The sequence below is a fragment of the Peromyscus leucopus genome, chromosome 13, assembly GCF_004664715.2.
Source record: "Peromyscus leucopus breed LL Stock chromosome 13, UCI_PerLeu_2.1, whole genome shotgun sequence".
Lineage (NCBI taxonomy): Eukaryota > Metazoa > Chordata > Mammalia > Rodentia > Cricetidae > Peromyscus > Peromyscus leucopus.
This window is the reverse complement of record NC_051074.1, coordinates 57517105-57541003: the sequence shown is the minus strand read 5'-3', so window position 1 is coordinate 57541003 and position 23899 is coordinate 57517105. Positions and strand designations below refer to the sequence as shown.

The 23899-nt window shown below is 43.2% G+C and overlaps 1 protein-coding gene across 5 annotated transcripts in view; it reads left to right on the top strand.

Annotated features, from left to right (window-relative positions):
* Nucleotides 1-20710, top strand: part of Ccdc150 (coiled-coil domain containing 150) — a 95494-nt gene extending 74784 nt beyond the window's left edge. For 4 of the 5 annotated variants that reach the window (XM_037210413.1, XM_028886408.2, XM_037210415.1 and 1 more), the window contains 11 exons: nt 899-1027; nt 2825-2994; nt 4388-4481; nt 5386-5555; nt 12346-12472; nt 16085-16279; nt 16663-16731; nt 16816-16977; nt 18146-18232; nt 19968-20087; nt 20374-20710. In XM_037210413.1, coding sequence (XP_037066308.1) covers nt 899-1027; nt 2825-2994; nt 4388-4481; nt 5386-5555; nt 12346-12472; nt 16085-16279; nt 16663-16731; nt 16816-16977; nt 18146-18232; nt 19968-20087; nt 20374-20496 — 1446 coding nt within the window. In that variant the 3' untranslated portion in view covers nt 20497-20710. The other variant, XM_037210414.1, reaches the window with a different exon arrangement.
* Nucleotides 20711-23899: the final 3189 nt, after the last annotated feature.

The window sequence follows — 23899 nt, the reverse complement described above, 5'->3', positions numbered from 1 at the left end:
TGAGGCGGACCAAAGTCTCATGCAATAGCCAGCTTTAGTCAGAGCATCAGACAGTTTGTATTCTCAGGGTTAAGAATTTCATGAATAAGGTGTTCAATCACAGAGACAAGACACATGTGGAAACACATGTTTTTCCATAGAGGCATCTAAACAAATAACAGCCATCTGTAATGAACAAAATGAGCTCACTCCTATCCACTACTCCTGGGTGGGGCATGAATACACATTCCAAGAACAATTCCGTGTTTTGAAGAAACTGAGGTCACTAGACTCTTGTCTGTTTTCTTGGAGTTTTCTCACAACCACTCAGAATTCCCCTCAACCAGCTCCATTCTTCGACCATGTTCTGACAGAAGGTAGCAAAATAGAGACAGCCACCATCCCCCCATGTCTCAAATGGGTCAGAGGCTTGTTCTGTGTGTAGGGTGTCTGTTTCCACGGAGCCTGCCGCAGGCCAACCCTCTTGGTAGGGCGTCTGATTCCCCTGCCAGGGAGCCAGGTGGAAGTCAGGTGCTGCTTGCTCCTCTTCCCTAGTCAAGGCTGTCTCCTGCTGCCCCCGTCCTTCCGCTCCCTGTGAGTCCTCTCTTCTCCCAACCTCTACCTCTGTTGTCCTGACTCTTCTCATTTCCCATACTCATGGAGGCAGCTCTGTAAGTCTGTCTTAGTCTGGAAGTGTTTGCATTTTTCAAAAGTTGTGAAACTCCCCATAGCCTTAATCTTGTGTGTTTGTGTGTTCACTGAATTGAGTTACATAAGTAACCCCATGTGGAGTTTGTTTATTCAAGTGGATATGCACATTTAATTATTCATGTTTGTTCTCGACATTTCTGTGCCTTATTACAGTCACTGATTGGTTGTGTTTCAGAAAGTTATGCATTATTTCTTTTTTTCTTCCAAGATGAAATCTATTCTTGGGAAAAACGAAGAAGAGCTGGCCCAAGCTGTGAAGTGTCGCGATGCTGCCCTGAAAGAGAGCCAGAGGTTGAGAGGGGACCTGGAGGCTTTGGAGGACAGAGAGAGCAAGAAGGCAAGGCGTCCTTGTCTGCACGTCCATCCTGACCGGGGCCTGAGAGCCCTGACAAGCCACACCCCCAGCTTCCTTTCCCGTCCACACAAAGGGGAGCTGTGATCAGTGAATGGGCTAAAATAGTTTTAAATTTTCCATACTGATGCACTGTGACTACAAGGAAAAGTCTGATTGTTTTCTATTCAATTCCATCGGATTTGGTAATCACCTTCTGTGGGTCTTTTACTGTCCTAACTTCTTCGGATTTTTAACGCAGGGTCTGACCATGTAGCCCAGGCTGGTCCGAGAATGTCTACCCTGTCTTAGTCCCTCCGCATCCCTGACCTTGGGGTTGGGATTACAGGCAGATGCCATCCTGCCCAGCCTCCTCTTTGTGCTCAGTGTGAATGACATCACTGGTGTTTCTCCTTGACTTTCCTGTGTTCTGTGTGAGTTAGTGGAAGCAGAAGTCACCTCCCAAACAGCTTTTAAAAATGTGTTTAGATTTTCCTCGTTCACACATTGTAATTGTGTGTACTTATTGGATATTATATCCAGTCACACCAGGATACTCAGCATACCTGTCACCTCAACTGTGTCACTTGAATTGTGACGCAGGAACACGTGATGTGTTCCTTACTAGCTACTCACACTGTTCATATGAGAAACATTCAGCTAACTCTTGGCAGATGTGATAAGTTGCTGTACTTTGAAAAGCATGAGGAGTTTGCCTTCTACCCAGCAGCACCACTGTACTAGTTAACCACCCTGTGTCCACTGTACTAGTTAACCACCCTGTGTCCACTGTACTAATTAACCACCCTGTGTCCACTGTACTAGTTAACCACCCTGTGCCATCCTCCACCCCCTTTCCAGGCTCTAGCAGCCACTATTTTCTACTTGTTTGAGGTCGGGTTTTTAGCTTCCACATTTAAGTGAGCATATATAACACATATCTTTCTATGCCTGAGTTATTTCAGTTCAACCTAATGTCTGCCACTTCCATCCATGTTACTACAAATGACAGAATTGTTATGTGTGAATAATGTTCCATTGTGTATGTGTGCCATATTTTTATCTCTTCTACTCAAATTTCAAACATAGATAGATAGATTGATAGATAGATAGATGGGTGATAGGTAAGTAGATGGATGGATGGATCAATAGATAGATAGATGATAGATAGATGAGTGGGTAGATAGATTGATGATAGGTAGATAGATGATGATAGTAGATAGATAGATAGATAGATAGATAGATAGATAGATAGATAGATAGATAGATAGACAGATAGACGATAGAGATAGAATTTGTTTCTGCATGGATGTGTGTGGATGCACTGTGGAGGTCAGAGGGAAGTTTGCAGGAGTGAGTTCTCTCCTTCCATCATATGGATCCCAGAGAGGGAACTCAGGTCATCAGACTAACTGGCCAGTACTTTATACTCTGAACATTTTGTTGGCCCATCTCAAACTTCCTGACAGCCAGTGATGAGTGTTCTGTGTCTTTGAAGAGGAGACCTATGGGCCACATCATTCCTTAGCAGCTTCCACTTTCTCCCCCAGTTTTTATCCTCAGATCAGTTCCAATGTGTTCTCCTTTTCTGAGCCCATCGGGAGACAGCTGATCACACGTGCCTGAGATCACTTCTGAGCCAAAGAATTCGTTGGTCCCAGTGTGTCCACTTAATTGTGAGCTGTGCCCAAACTGCCACATTTCTCACAGACTGTAGGACCTGCTTTTCTCTTTCTGAAAGCACAAAAACTCAGGGACAGAAGTGGAATAGACTTTCCCTGTTTCTTCTTCATTTTCTTTTAGGTGGGAAACTTCCAGCGACAATTAGCAGAGGCTAAAGAGGACAACTGCAAAGTCACCATCATGCTGGAAAACGTGCTGGCTTCTCACAGCAAGATGCAGGGGGCGCTGGAGAAAGTCCAGATAGAGCTCGGGCGGAGGGATTCCGAGATCGCCGGCCTCAAGAAGGAAAGGTACCACATTTCTCTTTCTGCCGTGTCGAGGAAGGACATGAGGCTCTTGAGTATCATTGACTTTGAAAAACTGCTAAAATATAGTGTTTTAAGAACTAGCAGGTTAGGGGCTAAACCACAGGCAGGAAGCTTTCTAAGAAGTTCAAGTTGCCCATCTTAGAGTGGCATGAAAAAAAAAGTGTGTCCTCGAACGTCATGGACTTTTTTTTTTTTAATATTTTTTTTTAAGATTTATTATGTATACAGTATTCTGCCTGCATGCCATAAGAGGGCGCCAGATCTCATTACAGATGGTTGGGAGCCACCATGTGGTTGCTGGGAACTGAACTCAGGACCTCTCTGGAAGAACAGCCAGTGCTCTTAACTGCTGAGCCATCGCTCCAGCCCCGTCATGGATTTTTTTAACCTTGCTCCTTTCTGCACCGTTTAAGCCTAATTCTGTCCTGCTCTGCAGAATATTAATTCTCCAGAAAACTGAAGTTGAACTAGAGAGCTAGAGATCAGCCTCAGTAGTAGAACACTTGTGGAGCGCGCACACACACACACACACACACACACACACAAACTTGAAGTAAACAACTTATTCATTTATTGCAATATTATTTCAAGATTAATAATTATTTTAGGTGTTAATCATCCTGAGAATTATTTTTAGCTGTGTTTTATTAGTGAACTTCCTTCAGTGTTTCCAAATTACATAAAATGAAAAGTAATAATTAAAATATTACCTTTAATATTTTGGGGGGGGCTAAGGAAAAATGGTCTGAGGCTGATAGTGCCTCTGGAATATATTATGTATATTACTGGTTCATATTGCTTCTATGTTATGAGAAAACAAGTGAACTGTATCTTCTTCAATGAGCTTATCTTTATTTTTACATATTATAAAAGTGTAAAATTAATATGTATTAAATATATTTATAAGTATATAAATATAAATATTATATATTAAATGTATTAATATATTACTTTAATTTTTTTAAAGCAAGAGACTAGTATATAAAATACTGTTTACTTGTCACAGTACATTTCAACATAGCTATTATGTTTAGAAGCAAAATTTTCAACAGCTATCCAAACCCTACCCAACTGGTAAAGCAATATTCTAACTGCCATCCCAGAAGTCAATCAAAAACATAGACTCATAGCCTAATGAGTAAGCCTGATTGAGTCACACATGGGACAAGAGTTTTAATTCCTTATGAGCCTGCCTTTATTGTCCTGAAGATGAAGCTGTCGTTGTTATTTATCAACACTCTTAGATTTTGATACTTTGGATGTAGATACTTTGGAAGCCATCTGAGCTTCCAAGAGAAAGGTGTCCTGGTACTTTCAAGTGGCATCGTAATTTCTGTGCCCTTCTTTAGTCATTTCCTATACTTTCTATTTTTAGGTCTCTAAATCAACAAAGAGTCCAGAAGCTTGAAGCGGAAGTGGACCAGTGGCAGGCCAGGATGCTGATTGTGGAGGCCCAGCACAGTAGTGAGGTAGAGGCCAGGTGTCAGAGCTGGCCACGCTGATCTGCTCAGTTTTATTGGGACATTGCTATTTTAGAAAATTGAAATGAAACAGAGAAAGTTCCTTTTCATCCAATTAAGAGTCTTGGACAGTGACATATTTATGAATAAGAAATAGGTAATGAATCATAGTTTTGACTGATTTTTTTTTCCTCTTACATTGTCCACAGTCTTCCCATTTATCAATGCAGAGGTTATTTCAGGAGTTAAATGCCTTAGAAAACAGCCTATAATCTCAGCTAGCTGGTGACACTATTAGTGATCAGGCGTGCGCGCACGCATGCGCACACATACACACACACACACACACACACGCCCACTAATTATGTGTATATGTGTGTGTGTATGTATATATATATATGCAGTGTATAAGCCTTTTAACGTTTGTTTGGAGGCCAGCATACATGTACCATGTGCAGCTTGTGGGAATCCATTCCCTCTCATGGGTACAAGTGACTGAACTCAAGCCAGCTAGCTGGGTGGCAGGTGCCTTCCCCTACTGGGCCCTCACAGTAGCCCTTAAATAAGCCTGGTTTGGGAAGACTATACAAGGAATAGTTGCCGGGTTTTAGTCTCCTAGACAATGGGACCAGAAAGTGATGTAATCAGTAAGAGAACAGTTTAACTGGTTAAACTCCTGAAAATCAAGATCTGTAAGCTAGTTCTTATTTTCTAGTGTTCTCTGCTCTCCAGGACGTGGCCTTCTGGAGACTCTTAAGCAATGTCTGTCATAAGCTGTTTGTTTGTGTATTATATACTTTACCTAGAGTGTCTCTAGTTCCAGCTGATCATTTCTGTGGCGCTTTAGAGAGTGTAAGGAGTAAAACCGTTCTGCCGGCTGCCCTGCACTTACAGGTGCCCTTCTCCCTTTCAGATGGAGCCGCTACAGAAGTCTCTGGACATAACTAGAGAGGACAACAGGAAACTGGCCATGAGCCTCGAGCAAGCTCTCCAGACAAATGGCCATCTGCAGTCTAAGCTAGATAACATCCAAGAAAAATTGGAAAGCAAAGAATTTGAGCGGCAGAATTTAGAAGCCTTCAAGTAAGCGCCGTACATTCACAGTGAAATTGGGGGTGAGCCTCTGGAGGCGTAAGTGTCTTATTCAGATAAGGCAGGGGAGCCCTGTCTCTTTCGTGGCAAGCGAGTGGGCACAGCTGGACTCAGCAGGTAACAGCACCTGAGCGTGCCTGTGTGGTCTCCTCCCCACTCTTCCTTGTCTACTTCAAGCTGATTCTTTGTGAAGTTAGCCCAAAATGTAAAGACTACTGCAAGGGACACTCACATGTTTCTGCCAGGCTTAAGCCATCCTCTCAAAGCATGATTTGAGCCAGGTGTGGAGGCACACACTGATAGATAGTTCAGCACTTAGAAGGCTGAAGCGGGGAGACCATGAGCTTGAGGCCAACCTGGGCTACGTAATAAGATCCTGTCTCAAGCAAACCAAAGCCAGGGCTGAGAGAGAGGGCTGAGTAGGCAGAGGAAGCTGTGTGGGCCTCATGACCTGAGCTCAGTCCCCAGTCCAACCCGGCAGCAGGGAAGAGCCAGCTCCCACGAGTTGTCTGTTGTCCGACATGTGTGTATGGTGCACGCGCACATGCACACACACTTATAAATAAAAATTGAGGAAACCAAAATAAATAATACAGATTTGGGCAAGGAATCACAGTGGATCTACCCATCCAGGAATGGAATGGCTACGTGTAAGCAGATGATAACCTGGCATTTTAATTTTTGCCTAAAACTGGTTATACCAAACCATGAAAGTTTTGTTACAAACGGTATGTTGATAAATATGATTTAGACACTAATATCGTCCTGTGGATGTTTCTGCTTAGGGAAACATGCATAGAACCTCATTTTTGTCACTGGTTGCACATGCCAGGATGAGGGAGGAAGCTAAGGCTAAGGAGGTACTTCCCATAAACGAAATCTGTGCAAAGTTGATTTGAGGGTCAGATGTTCCTGCCACAAGGCTGTGCAGTATTGGCTAAAACAATACTGTGTTTGTATAGTGGCTAGCAGAATCATTTAAAAATCCATCCGTGTCAGATAAATTATTTAAATTTACCTGTAGTCGGAAGTTTTCCTGTGTCCTGCCCAGTCCCATAGCCACTCAGACCCAAATAAACACACACAGGCTTATATTATTTTTAAACTATTATATTATTTTTAAACTATGACCATGGCAGGCTTCTTGCTAGCTAGCTCTTATATCTTAAATTAACCCATTTCTATAAATCTATGTTTTGCCATATGTTCAGTGGCTTTACCTGCATCCCATTACATGTTGCTCCTTGGGCATCTGGCTGGTATCTCTCTAGACTCGCCTTTCTCCTTCCTGTCTCTCTACCTGGATTTCCTGCCTGCCTCTAAGCTGCCTTGCCATAGTCCAGAGCAGCTTATTTATCAACCAATCAGAACAACACACATTCACAGCATACAGATCGACATTCTACAACACTTCCCTTTTTTGTCTAATCAAAAATGAAGGTTTTAACTTTAACATAATAAAATTACATATAATAAAACAGTTATCAAGCAAGAATTATACTTTATAATATCTAGTCTATTTGTATTTGACAAAATTAAAGAAAATATTCTACCTGTATTTGTGAGTCTAAGGTTTCATGTTTACTTTATCTTTTATCATAACCAAGGAAAATCATAATTATCTAGTCTTCAACTACATCAGAGATCCCAGAAGGATATAATATTACCTAAGTAAACAGGAAGTTCATTGTAAGCAACTTTCAAAATTCTAGAATGACAGAGACAGCTGTCTGCCTGGACAGTCATCCAGAGTTCCTCTGCAACGTTGGGCCGTCCATCTTCAGCCCACAGGCCTAGAGTCTCTCAGTTGCTTATTCCTATGTCCTGTAGAATGTCTGGCAGTTTCTTCTGCAAAGCAGGAACCTGAAGGACCATCTTACCTGGCAAAGTTCAGTGGTCACCTTTCTATGGGTCCTGCATGTCCAGTTTATTATCAAGCAGTCCTTGCGAGGGCATTTTTTTTGTCCAATGGCCACAAAGAAAGCAAATTCCATAATGAGTTTCTTCAGTGCCCATTATCTTCTCTGAAGTAGATTGGTGTTGCCAGGAGCAGATGTGTCTCATTGTCCAAAAAAAGTCTAAGTTTTTAAAACATTTTAAATGCCATATTCTGTAGGTCTTTGAAGTGTTTGAAGATTACCTACCTAATTGGATTATATCTATGTATACCTAGAAAACTTAATGTGACTATAAGTTTGACTATCATAGAAGACTAATTATTAATCTGTATTTCTCAACTATACATTACAATTTAAATGAGTTATATAAACATAATACCTTAAACAAGAGTAGAAATATATATATAGTATAACAAAATTAACTTTAAATTTATATTAATAAACTAAAATTCATAGCAATGTAAAATATTTTAAGCAAGTTGTTTTTTAAAAGTAGATTCAACAATCTACCCTTTTATCCTATCATATCTATATCCTATATATCTATATCATATCCTCTTTTCTTCTTTTAGAAATAGATTGACTATGCCCAATAACAATTTGTAACCAACAACCTAAGAAAAAACAAATATCCATAATCCATTTTTTGGGAATGTGGACATAGTTTTCTAGGCTACTTCCTGCTGATAAAGAGCGCTGTTGGTTTTTCTTTGTTTTTGTTTTTGTTTTGGGGTTGGTTTTTTTGTTTTTTGTTTTTTTGAGACGGGGTTTCTCCGTGTAGCTTTGGTGCCTGTCCTGGATCTCACTCTGTAGACCAGGCTGGCCTTGAACTCACAGAGATCCTCCTGGCTCTGCCTCCCAAGTGCTGGGATTGAAGGTATATGCCACCACTGCCAGCAAGGGCACTGTATTCTTATGGGGATCCTGAGAAAATTAAGAATTATGGTCAAGTCATGGGAAGACTGGTTATAACCTTTGTTGATAGGTACCATCTGTTAAGGTATAGGAGGTCTGGCATGATCAAATCTGATCCATCTTAACCTGGAACAAATCCATAATCGCTTGCTTCCTGTAGAAACAAAAACAGAGCCTCCTATCCAAAGTAGCATATCCTTCAATCCAAGTTTTAAAGTCAAAATACCTTTAAAATATACATATTGATTTAACTGACCAGCCTTTACAATCAAATATCTTTCTGCAGTTAAAAATATCAAAGACAACACAATCCAGATTCTGTGTGTAATATCCATCTTTATGTGGCTTGTTTCTTTTTATATAATATATCTTTACTGTCTCTTTAAAGACTTTATTTTTTAAAACTCTTTCTTTCTTTATATAACTGTCTATATTCCTTTTCCTCTCTCTTCCAAGCCTATGTACATTTTTAAACACACTGTAAACTGTTTAGGGTTTATCCTATCTGAATCTGTCGTATTGCGAATCTATTGCTTTGAACTGCAGCATGATTAGGAGTGAAATGGCAGCTTTGGCTGCTGGCTCTGCCCACCTCAGCTTGCCAATGTGGCAGAACTACATTACCACCAGCTGTGGGAGAACCATGCTCACTGCCGACTAGGGGAAGCAGTGGGTCTAGGCTTCCATCCAACAGCATGTAGCCCAAAACCTTTTTTTTTTTTTTTTGTACTAGCAAAAGCTAAGTCCACCACACAGTGTGCTGCATGGCTTGCAGATGCCACAGTGTACAGTGGCAGGAATCCGCCGTGCTTCACTCAAGCCCGCACGCCATGACCCTGCACGCCACAGCGTCTCCGTACCTTGGTGTCTCTATATCTCGACCCACATGAGACAAGAAGTAGTAAGCTGTTTTTGGCTCCATTGTTGTGTGTTTAGAAGCCCTTTTTAAACTCTTTTAGGCCTTATGGAAATTGAAGAACCCCTTATTGATACGCCAAATGTAGCTAGAAGTTTTTCTGTGTCCCAACTGAAGACCCACAGTCCTGCAGCCTTTTATAAAATAACCACACAGAGGCTTAATATTAATTATAAGTGCTCAGCCATCGGCCCAGGCCTACCATTGACTAGCTCTTATAATTAAACTCATCCCATTTCTGTTAATCTATATGTTGCCACGTGTTTCATGGCTTTACCTGTGTGCCATTACATGCTGCTCCAAGCACAGTGGGCTGGTGTCTCCTGACTCAGCCTTCCCCTTCCCAGAATTCTTCTTGTCGGCTTATCCCGCCTATACTTCCTGCCTGGCTCCTAGACAATCAGTGTTTTATTAAACCAGTGTACAAAAGCATTATTCCACAGCATTTACTTAGTAAGTCATTCCTATCCCTGAAGAGCCTGAAAATTCTTCAGGTACTCTGTGTTTTCTATTAATTTGTTTGTTTTGTCCTAACCAGGTTGGTTTGTTTTTATTTTACAATTATTTTTCTTTCTGTTTGTTTTCTTTCTTTTTTTGTAAAGATTTATTTATTATGTATACAGTGTTCTGTCTGTGCATATCCCTGCAGGCTAGAAGATGACACCAGATCTCATTACAGATGGTTGTGAGCCACCATGTGGTTGCTGGGAATTGAACTCAGGACCTTTGGAAGAGCAAGCAGTGATCTTAACCTCTGAGCCATCTCCTCAGCCCCCTCTGTTTGTTTTCTAATAAGAGAAAGCAAGAACTGTAGATTTGGGTGGGTGGGGAAGTAGGGTGGTCTGGGAGGAAGTGAGGGAGGGGATAATAATCAGAATAAATTATATGAGAAAACTATTTTCAGTTTAAAAAGACAAAAGTATAATCCCTCTCACAGTTGCTAAAATTGTGGCAAGGTAAATGACAGGGAAAGAGTAAGGTGAAACCCATAAGCATTTGCTTCAGAATAGGACTTTACCTATCACTATAGCTCCTATTTTCATCAAAGAATCCTACCTCACTTGAGACTTACCAACCTCTTGATATTGTACAAATTTGTACTAGTTTGTGTGCACACTTCGGAAGAAAGATCAAGCCTGGGAGATTATGTTTTAGATGCATTGGTTTTGAGATGGAATTGTGAGATGTAGAGATGCAGGTTAGTTCTGAAAAGAGGTCACAGGCTGGCACTCACGTTTACAAAGATGAGAGCTGATGTACTGAAGTGCATCATCTTCAAGGGACAGTAGGGGAGGATGGAAGTCACAGGGTAGTGGTGGCTCTACCGGACGGAGAAGGAGCCTTGGAGTGTGCAGCTGCTGTCTCCCGAGCGTTCTCAGAGGACCATTTCAGTAGCTCTACAAGTTTACACAGAACAAGACCCTTCTAGAGCTCGAAAATTCCTGACCATATAGAAGCAAAACTCAGCTGGCGAGGAGAGGCAGGCAGGAGGACTCTGAGAAGACGAGGGCTCAGGCTGTGTGTGAAGAAGAGTGCTTCTGCTGCCATCCTTCCGGGGTCTACAGGAGAGCTTGGGCTCTGATCTGAGGGTGGAGAGAAGCGCCCCACTGAACTCAGAGATTCAAGAGTGGAAGGGTTGTCACTGAGTGTGAGGCTAGGCAAGGATCATGTGGAGTGTTCCTTCTACAGTAAGGAGAATTGAAGCTATGTCTACACAAGTGGCAGCAGAAATGGAAGCCTGGAGGGAAGAATTACACTGACATTAAGGGCTGGGGCTATGACTCAACAGGTAAAGACTTTGGCTGCCAAGCTTGAAACCCGAGTTCAGTCCTTGGGACTCACTTGTTAGAAGAGATCAGATTCCTGAAAACTGTACTCTGGCCTCCACATGAGTGCTGCGGACACGGACACACACACACACACACACACACACACACACACACACACACACACACACACGTAAGTTTTGAAAGTAAAGGCACCCACAGGTACTGAGATGATGCAGTGAAGTTCCCTGTCAGGAGCACGGGAGGTCCAGGAGCTGAGAGTGGGGTGGAGTCACATTTCTGCCTCAGTTGCCTCCTGAGCACACGGTGCCCATGCTGCCACACGGACAAATGGAATCCATTAGCAGAGGCTTTTCTGGAGGCACATAGGGAGCGTGGACACATAACCCAAACACACAGAAGGCATGCTCAGTGAGGGAAAGGATGGCAGGCCAGGCCGTGATCCACCTACTCTGAGAAATAAGGTAACTCAGGAGCGTCCCGGTCCTGTGCTGAGTCATTACCACCCTGCTCGATCTTAAGGCAGGAAGGAGTGATTGCTTAAGTTCATGGGTGTTCAACTTTCACATGTCTTTGTAAGAGTAAAAAATCATAGACGCCACATGAACTTTGCTTATCATTTCAGGGAATTTCTGCATTCTCAGAAGCCTAATCATGGGTCTTAACCAAAGAACCCAAACTGGAATGCTTATCAGATGAAAGGCTCTCGCTTCAAAGAAAAGGAAGCAGTATAATTAGCAACTTAAACCTGAAACACTGGTTATCAGTCTGTGTGTGCGACCCCATTGAGGGGGGGATTCGGACAACCTTTTCACAGGAGTCACCTAAGACCACCAGAAAACACAGATATTTACATTACAGTTAATGAGGTAGCAAGGAAAATAATTTCATGGTTGAGGGTCACCACAACATGAAGAACTGTATTAAAGAGTCGCACCATTAGGAAGGTTGAGAAACACTGACCTGGAGAGTAAATAGCTAATATCAGACAAAACAAAACAACAATCCTCTCATGTTGATTGTACCCTCTGCTGTTTTCCTGCTTTGGGCTGAATCCCGTTGAACAGAGCGAGGTTTGGTTTAACACCACAGGTAGTCACAGGCACCTCTTCCCTCGGTTCTCAGCTGCTGCTCCTGAGGTTGACTGGGGGCCGATGAGCTGCTCATTGTAAATCACACACCTTTGAGAGAGTTGCACATTCCCCTGAAAACCTTCTCGACTCTTAAGATAAATTTTAAAGTGAATTTATCATGTTTCCTCCCAGAGAGCGGATTGCTGAGGAGTCCAAAGTGGAAGCGGAATTACATGCGGAGCGCATCGAAGCCCTGAGAAAGCAGTTTCAGGTGGAGAGAGAGACTGCCAAGAAAGCCACACAGAGGGAAGTTTCCGAGGTGAGGACTAGAGTGGGGTGGAGCCAGTGCACTGCCCGCAGCTGGTCCCTCTTCTCAGCAAGCAGCACACCAACACTTCCAAGAAAGCTGTTTCTGATACAGGCCAAGCAGAGGGGTGCCTTAAGAACTTTCCTGTCCGAGGCCACCTGACAGATCTAATCACCTCAGCCCAGGTGCCTTGCCACCCACTGTGTATCTGCTGTCTCCGGAGAGGCTCACACACCCAACAGCAGCGGAAGGGCTGGGGATCCACCTTAGTGTGTAGAAGCCTTGCTCAGCTGCATGAGCTCTGGCCTCCATCTCCAGCAGCACACATTCCAGGCACTGTGGTACACAATTGCAACCCCAACACCTGGGAGGTAAAGAGAGGAGAATCAGAAGTTCAAGGTGACCCTCAGCTACAAATTGAGTTCAAGGCCAGCCTGGCCTACATGAGACCTTGCATAAAACAAACAAAAACAACAACAAAAAGCAGCTGTAGAAGATGTGACACATGCTATCTGCATGAGCCAAATAACCCTTGTTTAGTTGTGATTGCCACTCTGGACATGAGAAAAACAGAAGACCTCAGAGGGCTTCTCCTGGATAACTGGAGGCAGTGCACAGCTTTGAAGGGATTCAAGGTATGTTAGGCTGGTTGAGAGTTAGAAGACAGGAAACAGCACACAGCTTTGAGTCTCACAGAGATGCAGGGCTAGGCCTTTTTAAGAGCCTGGGCAAAGCTGAGCTACAAAAATGGAAATCAGGGAAGGAAAGTTATAGATGGGCCACCGGACCTCATGGCCTTGCCTGCTCGACCACTGGCTGTGAATTATCAAGTGAACTTGAGCACTCTGGGAACAATTTCAAGTTACTGTGGTGACAGTAGAAAGTAGGGGAGAATGAGGGGCATAAGAAAGCCATAATACCTTCTGGTATTGACAGTCAGGGCCAAGCAAAACGGTGCTGTTGAAAAAGAGAGCAAGTAACTCAGAAGGCTATTTTAATAGAGGAATAAACAGGTAACTGTTGTATACTGAGCATGGAAGAGGAAGGTATAAATTTTTGTGTGCTTTTATTTGCTTACAGTTTGATGCTTTGTTTTGGTTTTGGTGTGGTTTTATTTTGTTTTCTTGGTTTTGAGGGGTTTTGTGGTTGTGTTGGGATTTTGTTTATTTATTGAGAAAGAATTTAAAGTGCAGTGGGTCAGGAAGGGAGAAGATCTGGAAGGACTCGGGTAATTAGAAGAATATGATCAAAATGTATTTAAATTTAAAAATTGTTTTAAGTAATAAAAAATAGAAAGTAGTAAACATACTCAAGACTTGAGGTGAATTGTGTTTTAACAAATTTGATACATTTAGTAATTGTAATTGACAGATCCAGTTAACACGTTAACTTCAACTAATATTTATAAAAGTTTTGTGACCTGCAAACCACTGTATAAATATGTTATAAAAAGCAAGTTCTATGGGAAACAAATAGGTATCCTAAATGTAAACAATACCATTGTTTAGAACTTATTGCTCAGAACACGTAGAAAAATGAAACCTGGAGCTGGAGAGATGGCTCAGAAGTTAGGAGCACTTCTTGATCTCACTTAGCACCAGAAATGTGTTCCTGGTGCCCATATGGCTCATGGCCTCCCCATAATTCCCATTGCAGGGGATCCAGTGCCCTCTCTGACCTTATTGGGGATGAGGCACATGTGGTATACATACATACAGGCAGGTGAAACACTCAGACACATAAATTAACCTCAATTTAAAACACTGAAACCCTAGAGGAAGCATCTGTGATAATGGTGACCTGTGAGGGAACCTGGCGACAGAGTGTGTCATTGGTGTGGTGCGTAGTTCAGAGCATTGCTGACTCCCAGCCCTGCCTGTATTAGCTACGTATTCATTCTTTCTATGTGGCTTCACTTCTGAACCCATTTCCTCTGTCATAAAATCAAGGTCATCACCACTACTTTTCAGGTTTGTTTAAAGAGTTAAAGCATCTGTGCCATATGGCCAAGCATAACTAGACGCTGGTGTTAGTCTGCCTTGAGGCCGCGGTGGAGTGGGTCATAGATGGCAGTGATGGCAGCAGAGGGTGTGCTGGACCAGTGAGGTCTAAAGACAGAACCCTGTGGTGAGAGCGAGGGCAGAAAGCTCTGACGGGGTGTGTCAGACGCCCCCAGCCGCGAGGAGCCTTCCCTCTGCTCCTCCCCCCTTCAGCTCCTCTTTAAAACTCAAGTTGTGTGGATTTAAAGGAGCATTGTGAGGACTAGGACGATGCAAAGTCGTTCATCATCATATCACTTCTCCATGAGACAAAATGACTAAAGTGCTTTCAGAACAAGCAGCAGCACCATCAAATGCATGCAATAGTGGTGAACACCTGCCCCGTGTATGCAACTACTCTAACTTTATTTTCAGTTTTAGAGCCATGGGACAACAAGAAAATGATTGTAGTGTGGTAGTAATCTCTGAGCGATGACTGTGTACCAGGTGCTGTTGGTTGGTCTTTACTCTTACCCTTTGCTCTTGGGGGGCCCACCACCCAGTTCCCAAATGAACACTCGGGGACTTACTCTTACTTACAAATTCATGGCCTTAGCTTGGCTTGTTTCTTGCCAGCTATTCTTAAATTATCCCATCTATATTGTGCCTCTGGGCTTTTATCTTTCTCTATTGCTGTATACCTTTCTTTACTTCTTACTCCGTGCCTGGCTGTGTGGCAGGGTGGCTGGCCCCTGGTGTCCTCCTCCTTTTCTCATACCTTGATCTTCCCCCAGATTTCTCTTCACATTTATTCTCTCTGCCTGTCAGCCCCACCTGTCCTTTCTCCTGCCTAGCTATTGGCCATCCAGCTCTTTATTAGACCGGTCAATTGTTTTAGACAGGTATCTCAGCTTCACAGAGTTAAACAAATGCAACATAAAAGAATGGAACACATTTTTGCATCATTAAACAAATGTTCCACGGCATAAACAAATGTAACACACCTTAAAATATCTACAACAACTGGGTTCTGTTTTCTTTCTTTATTTGTTTTACTTAATTCTAACTTATCCCCTTAAGTAGGCTATCCACTCATTTTTCAGTTGATGAACCTGAGGCTTGAGGAAGTTAATTACACAAACCTACTCATAGGTGACGAAGCTGAGACTGGAACTTAGGTCTCTCCACAGTCATGCTTGTAAAATGCAGCTCATGACTACATAGTTCACATTCATTATCTAAAGAGTAGTTTACTCTCAAATGTTAAAAATGGTGAAAATCACCGGATTTGTTGCTCTGTGTAATCAGACATCATGCATATCATTTTCCTATTTATTTTTTATATGTGTAAGTCTTTGGCCTGTATGTAGGTTTGTGTTCCATGTGCATGCCCAGTACCCTCAGAGGCCAGAAGGAAGGCATCAGGTCCACTGGACCCGGAGTTACAGATGGTTGTGAGCCACCACGTGGGTGCTGGGAAATGAATCAGGGACCTGGGACCTGGGACCTCTGCCGGAGCAGCCGCGCTCTTAACTGCTGGGCGTCTCCCCAGCCCCCACTCTGTAAATGCAGGAACAAAGTGAAGCTCCCCTCACTGAAGAGCAGGTAGAAGTATACCTTCTCTCTTGTTCTCTTGTCTTCTAAGCTGAAGAAAGCTCTTGACGAAGCCAACTTCAGATCAGTGGAAGTGTCCCGGACAAACCGAGAGCTACGACAGAAGCTGACGGAGCTGGAGAAGGTGGTGAACAATAACAAGGAGAGACTCAAGAACCAGAAGGCTCAGATAAAGCTGCACTTGTCGGCCAAGGCAAACAACGTGCAGAATCTGGAGAGGATGAAGGTTGTCTGAGGAGCCCAGCCCTCTCCTTGCTGCCTCAGCGGGTTGGGAGGGTCCGATGCTGCGGGATCCGGGAGGTCATTTCAGAGCCCAGCAACAGCGTGTGTTCTCTGGGAAGTGGGCAGGTTACCTCTGTGGGATCCTCTCTGCTTTGGTGGAGACACTGCTGTGTACATGTCTGTCTCCATCCATCTTTTCCAAGGTGGGCGGTCCTCATGTACCCAGTGTGTGCAGAAGACTGCCCATCCTGACTCTTTTGGGGTCAGTGGGCTAGATAGGAAATAGAGCCCAGCAGAAACTGAAAACTTAGAATTCAGTCAGCTAAAAGCCCAAGTCAGTCTACTGGCCATTACTTTTTTTTATGTTATTTTAACATTTACTTTCAGCAAATAGAAAAAGAATTGAGGCAAATGGAGATAATTAAGGACCAATATCAGAAAAAGAACTACGAACAGGTAAAGTGTGAGTCCCATAAACTGTTTTCTGGTCCTGTGAGGTTCGCTTGGCTTCACCGTGTGTCCCTTCTTGTTCCCCACCAGTCTCTGAGTATCCAGAGATTTGTGTCTGAGATGAATGCCCTGCAGAAGGAGATGGAACGGTTAGCTAAGAGCCAATGTGAAACCTCGGCGCGGAATAAACAGCAGGAGCTGAGACTAGTGGCCGAGCGGAAAATGAGGCAGGACCTAGAAAATCGGTGTGAGGTAAAGACTTCTTAAGGTTCCTCTCAACAGTTGCTAGCAAGTATATGTACCTAAATCCGGTGAAATGGCACTTAGATTTGCCTAGACTCTGTGAAAAAAGTAAAACGCCTGTTGTGGTGGTTTGAACAGGTATGGCCCCCGTGCCCCATAGACTCATGTGTTTGAGTACTTGGCCCATAGGGACTGTGCTATTGGGAGGTGTGGCCTCGCTGGGGTAGGCGGGGCCCTGCTGGAGGAGGTGTGGCCTCGCTGGAGTAGGCGGGGCCCTGCTGGAGGAGGTGTGGCCTCGCTGGAGTAGGCGGGGCCCTGCTGGAGGAGGTGTGTCACTGTGGGGATGGGCTCTGAGGTCTCAGAAGCTCAAGTTAGTTCACTCCATGCTGCCCGTGAATCAAGATGTAGAACTCTCAGCTCCTCCTCCAGCCATACCTGCTGCAGGCGCCATGTTCCCCTGATGTGATGATAATGGACTGTCTGAAGCTGTGAGCCAGCACCAATTAAATGTTTTCCTTTATAAGCGTTGCCTTGGTCATGGTGTCTCTTCCCAGCAGTAAAACAGGAAGATCCATGTTAAAAAGGATACATCGTTACTCTCCTTATTGCAGTGACCAGAACACCTGACACAAACAGCTAAAGGAGGTCAGGTCAAAGGTCATAGGTTTTAGTCTGCAGACCCTGGCTCTGTTGATTCTGGACCCCGGCTGGACAGCATGAGAACAGGAGCACATATAGAAGGAGACTGCCCACATCATGGTGCGCAGGACTGGGCTGGGTATATCCTTCAGATACCCCCAGGAACCAGCTAGCCCCACTTCCTAGAGTTTCCAAAATAAACCCACCAACTGAAGATTAAGCATTCAGCCATGAGCCTTTTGAAGGACATTTCATACTGAAATCATGGTAGTTAGAAATATGGAAAATAATCATCATTCTCAGTTTGCTTTTACAAAAGAGCTAGAGCAGAGACATTAAATTAATTTCTCTTGGCAGAATCCATAAACCAAAATCAAACTCTTTGGATACACTATAGATTAAATTGTATTAAAATACGAAATAGAACTTCAGAAGTGTCCTGTCTTGTTTTCATGATCTAGTTGCCATGTTATAAATTTGAAGCATTTTGGTTCTATATGGCACATTGGAAGTTTATTAAAATCTATCACATTTTCAGGAATTGGAAGTAACTATCAGACAACTGAAGAGATGTAAAGAAGCAACAGAGAATAAACTAAAAGAAGCCAGTGTGGAATCAGAACAGGTGAGCCAGACTCAGGTGCTTACAGAGGTACGGCAACCCTAAAACACAGCGCTGTGAACTCTGCCAGTGACGTGGTTGTCGGGAGTACAGCAGGCGAAGGCCAACAGTTCACTAAGTGTCATCTTTATTGTGAAGAATTTTAGATAAGATGTCCTGATGATGATCAATGCTAGAATATTAGTGAAATCTGATGTCTAAGAACATACCACTCAACAGAAGGGAAGGACAGCAAGGTGTGGATCTGAAGTGAATTGCTCCCAGACATGAGTTGTCCTGAATCTAATCAGAAAGTGGTTGGATATTCCTGCACCGTTCACACCACTGCTCTTCCCCATGCAGAACCCCGGAGACTACAGTAATGACAGCCTGGCACCATATGTCAGTGGGTGTTAGGGTGGCATGCAAAGGAAATTCTAAAGTATCACAGTAACCTAGCTGTCCATTTACCATTTGTCCCTGGATGACCATTAAGTTACATGGCAGTATAACCTGCCAATGAGTATATTAGGAAGAAAAGGATTCTTGACAGCCCCAAGTTTGAGTGCCAACTATGACGCTTTCTACGTGCCCTTAACAAAGTTACATTTACTCTCATTTTTGAGTGTGTGAATGCACATGCATATATGTTCATGTATGGGGTGCATGTGTATGAGTGTAAGCATGCATGTGGAAGCCAGAGGACAACCTTGGGTATCCTCGGGTACCATCCACCCTTTTTTTTTTTTTTTTTTCTGAGACAGGGTCTATTATTGGACTGGAACTCAGCAACTAGACTAGGCCGGCCAGCCAGCGTGTCCCAGGGATCTGCTTGTCTCCTCCTCCCTGGCTCTGGGATTACAAGTACATGCCACCACACCCAGACCATCTTCTGATGTGGGTTCTGGGAATCAAACTGAGGTCCTCGTTCCTCCACAGCCAGCACTTTACCCAATGAGTTGTCTTCTCAGCCTGTGTTTACTTTCTCTGAACTATTCATTACTGTGTTTACAGAGTAATTCATTAGCTGAGACCCACTACTGTTTGCTCTAGTAGACTTTTCAGTAAGTTTCAATGTCAGTTCCCTCTCATTTGCCATACAATAGGAGGTGTAATTTATTTCAGTCTTTCCCTGTACTTCTGGCAAAAAACACCTGGAGGAAGGGTTGGGCTGGGTTTGGAGAGGGAAGTTGTTGCTGTTACCAGGTTGTCCCAACAGACCTGAAAATATTTTTGTAGTTCCTGAAAGTCAAGTTACATTCTAGCAAGTGAGTCCAGGGCTTTCATCTCACTATCCCATCATGTGCCCACATGATGGCCTCGCTGATGTCAGAAAGTGTCTGGAAGCACACAGCTGCTAGCCACACTCTGTTAGTGCTCCCTGGAAGCACACAGCTGCTAGCCACACTCTGTTAGTGCTCCTGGAAGCACACAGCTGCTAGCCACACTCTGTTAGTGCTCCTGGAAGCACACAGCTGCTAGCCACACTCTGTTAGTGCTCCCTGGAAGCACACAGCTGCTAGCCCCTCTCTGTTAGTGCCCCACCAGGTGTAGGATATGCAGGGGGTTCTGAGGAAGTGCCTGGGAAACAGGAGCCTGCATGCATCCTCTAAGGCCTCACTCAGAGAGTGTTCCCTCAGCCCAGTGGCTGTGTCGTACACATGGCAAGAGTCCCTGTGATCATTTGAGTCTTCTGATAGCTAGGTGTAAATCTCCCAGGCTCGTACCCAAAAGAACTTGTGGCTATTTCTGTGTTCAGATAACAGCTAACCTGGAAGAAGCTCACCGCTGGTTTAAATGCAGGTTCGATGGCTTACAACTTGAGCTGACCAAAAACCGGCTGCAGAGGCTTCCCCGGGAAGACAAGTGGCCAGAAGAGGTGAGACTGGCATGGTGGTTGTGAAGAAGTCTGAAGTTTTCCTTCTCCATGTCTGACTACAGAAGCCCTCCTAGTCATCTAGCCGCTCCTTACTCACCTGTGGGTTTCTTTCAACTGCTGTTAGGAAACCAGTGGACTAAGTTTCTCTAGATGTTTTACCTTCCCCAAGCCATCGAGATCAAATCTACCTATCTGAATGTATTAGTGGCATTACGGAGGGTAACAGGCTGTAAACACTGTTGGTTCTCATCAGACAGAGTTGAGTGTATTTTTTTTTTCCCTACAGAATCAAGATAAGCGGCTTGATATTTCATCCAGCCAGTCAATTCTACATCGATGGGAGACTAAACAAAACCTTGGGCTTATGCCTAAGAAGTACTATTCTGACACAGAAAAGAAATGTCCTTGATGAAGGAGCCTCCTTGTGAGAAGTTTTGCCTCCATGATTCTGCTGGCCAGCAAGCGGGGCTGGCCTGTTCTGTATTTAAGAACATGCTGTGTGACGAGGATTGGGGACTTTGTCCTTCATGAAGTCTTTTATGTTATTGCAGAACCACCCCATCTTTTTATCCTCTTCCCTATTTTCCACACAATAAATTTAAATTAGTTTGTTTTATATAGTAGATGCTGTCACATGATATTTGCCATTTTTCAGAATGAATTTAGTGAAGTGTTAAGTGAAATGGCTACTGAATAATACAATGCTTTGTGTCTGTGAGATGTTCGAGACACATAGAGTAGGAGCCTCTCTAACTGGTTGTGATCAATTAGTTGTAAACATCCTTCCTCCCAGACCAATCAAGAATACTCTCTGGAAATGAAATGATCTGTAAAAACAGGAGACACTCTTCTGTACCTTCTAAATGTACACACTTCTGGGTGGTCACAAAGTGTATCTTTAATAAGATTTATAAACAACACATGTCAAAGACTGTATTTACAGTTTCTTAGGTTATTAAAAGGCTGTTTATTGAATACAGGAGTCTGATCTGCTCCTTCTCACACTAGTAAGTAGCAAACTGAGCTTTGTATTTGTTATTTCAGTTATTAAATGGTGGGTTGGATAATCTAGACTTAACATACATAAAGGATTGGCATAATATCTGAACTAATTCCCAAGTAATAGCATTTTTTTAAATTTATTTTACAATACTGTTCAGTTCTACATAACAGCCACAGATTCCCTTGTTCTCCCCCTTCCTGCCCCCTCCCCTTCCCCCCAGCCCACCCCCCATTTCCACCACCTCCAGATCAAGGCCTCCCCTGAGGATTGAGATCGACCTGATAGACTCAGTCCAGGCAGGTCCAGTCCCCTCCTCCCAGATTTTGCCAAGCGTCCCTGTATAAGTCCAAGTAATAGCATTTTATGTTGATATAACAAGACCTAATATAAGTACACAATTATGATAAAGCAAAGAGTAGTGACTATAAGACTGCCCAGGGTTAGAGAGTCCAGCACTCAATATCTGATGTCAAATGGCAAAACTGAATTTATTGCATGCTATATTTGAAAGGAGAACCTTATGATTCAGGCCAAGTCCTGCACACAGTGCTGATCTTTTATTAGGAGTTGGGGCACATGGAATTCAAGCTTCGTGGGTTGATGTCTGCATTAGTTACTTGGGTGAAACTGCATTGATTGACATCCAAATCCACTTCTATTTTACTGGCTTTCAGAAGAATGGGACTGTCACTTTTGGTGGGCTTCACAAAGCATGTACACTAAAGAACGCCATAACCAGTCTAGTGGACAAGCTGGAACCTACTTCTGAGGACTGTTGTTACCACAGCCTTAGAAGGATCTGTTCCTGGGAGGATGGCATTTTATATTTGGTGCACCCTTTGTTCTTGGTTTCAGCTTAGTGGGGCTGTACACTTGAAATGTGACTATACACACATTGAAGACTGAAAATAATAACTGTCTTTCCTGCTTAAGGAGGAGAAATTATATAACTTTTATTGCTCATAACTATTTCTGTGTTATGTTTTGAATATGTCCCCTCCAAAATTCTTGTTGAAACTTAATCCTCATTGTAATGGTATTAAGAAATGGAGGCTTTGAGGATGTTGATTGTACCACGAGAGCCTTTAAGAATGGATTCATGCCTTTAAAGGGGGCAACTGCCTCTGGCCCTACTGACCAAAGGCAAAGCTTTTAGCATCTCCAGAGGACACCAGTTATAAGGTGCTACCCAGAAGTGGAGCAGAGTCTCATCACACACCAACCCTGTCAGAGACTCCATCCTGGACTTCCAGGCCTCCAGAACTGTGAGAAATTGTTTCTGTTCTTTATAAATTTCCTACTCTCAATTACTTTGTTTCAAGAAGCAAACACACACAGACATTTGATTGAGGAAGTTAAACTTGTTTGTAGTGTCTTTTGAGTCTTGGACACTATTGTTAGCCATAAAAGTCATTTCTCAAAAAGATATTAATGCTTTAGGACTGTGTGTGTGTGTGTGTGTGTGTGTGTGTGTGTGTGTGTGTGTGTATGTGCGTTTGTGGTAAATACATATTTGATAAATGTATATATAAATATATTTTATAAGAGTGTGTATATGTGATAAATATATATTTGATAAATGTATATGTAGATATATTTGATAAGAGTGTTATGTGTGTGTATGTATATGTGTGTGTGTGTGTGTGCGCGCGCACGCGCGCCTTGTGGGCCACAAAAATATATTATAGAGATTCAGCTGTGTATTAAAGCTATGTACTTTGACCAGCCAAGGGTCCGTCAAATGGGAAGCCATTTATCATGGAATAGTTGGTGTTATACAGCCTTAATATTTCAGCTGTCTTCTGCTATGAAATTCTTGCATGTCCAAATACTGTAGACCATTTGGCAAACAGCTAAGCCTCTCAGACCTGCTGACTTCTAGGTAACTAATTTCCCTGCTGAGCCTAGAAGACAGGGCTGTAGATGCATAGCTTTGCTTCTTGTGCAAATGAAGCTCATACCATCCCTTGCCTTCAAGCCTAGTGGCTTTCCAGAACAATTGACCAAGGACAATAGGGCTTTTTGCCTAACCAGGTGCAATAAGGACTGGAACAGAATTCCAGAGGCAGACATAGAACTGCATGGGCAGAGAGAGGAGAGGAAGAGTGAAGGGTGAGGCAGGAACAGAAGACACAGAACCACAGAGAGAGGAGAAGTTCTGTAGAGAGTAAAACAGATCTCTTGTAGAGTTTATCAGGGTCAGGGGTAAGGAGCCAGGAAGGATAGATGGAGGATGAAGGAACAGAGGACAAAGACCAGGTCAAAAGCATAGGAGCTGACTAAAACTATGAGGACAGGAAAAGTAGGCAAAGAGAGGAGCTCAGTGTGAGGACAGAGCTGAAGCTGTGTAGATAGAATTTTGTCATAGAGGAATAAAGTAAACGGACAAAAGAGCGTGGTGTGTGTAGATTCCTCTCCCTCAGATACCCCATGCCATACATAGCATCTAGGAGGGGTTTTCTCAGGGCAGGAACTTGGGAAATATCCATGTGTGTGTGTTTGGAGGCTCATAGTTTTGAATCAACCAAGAGTCCTATAGATAGTAAACCTTAGTCCTGAGTCAACACTGAAAACCTGAATTCCATATGAAAAGTTCACAATTACTACATCCAGCTTTTGTGGATGGCCATATGCTGCCATGATCATTTATGACAATAACAGTTACATGCTAGAATATTCATGTCCTTTTGATCCTGAACAAGGACATTTTTCTTCATGTAGATATCATCATCAAAAGATAGTGTTCTTGACAGTCATTTAGATTGCTATTTGAATTTGGGAGAGGGAGTAGTTAAATTGATGACCATTT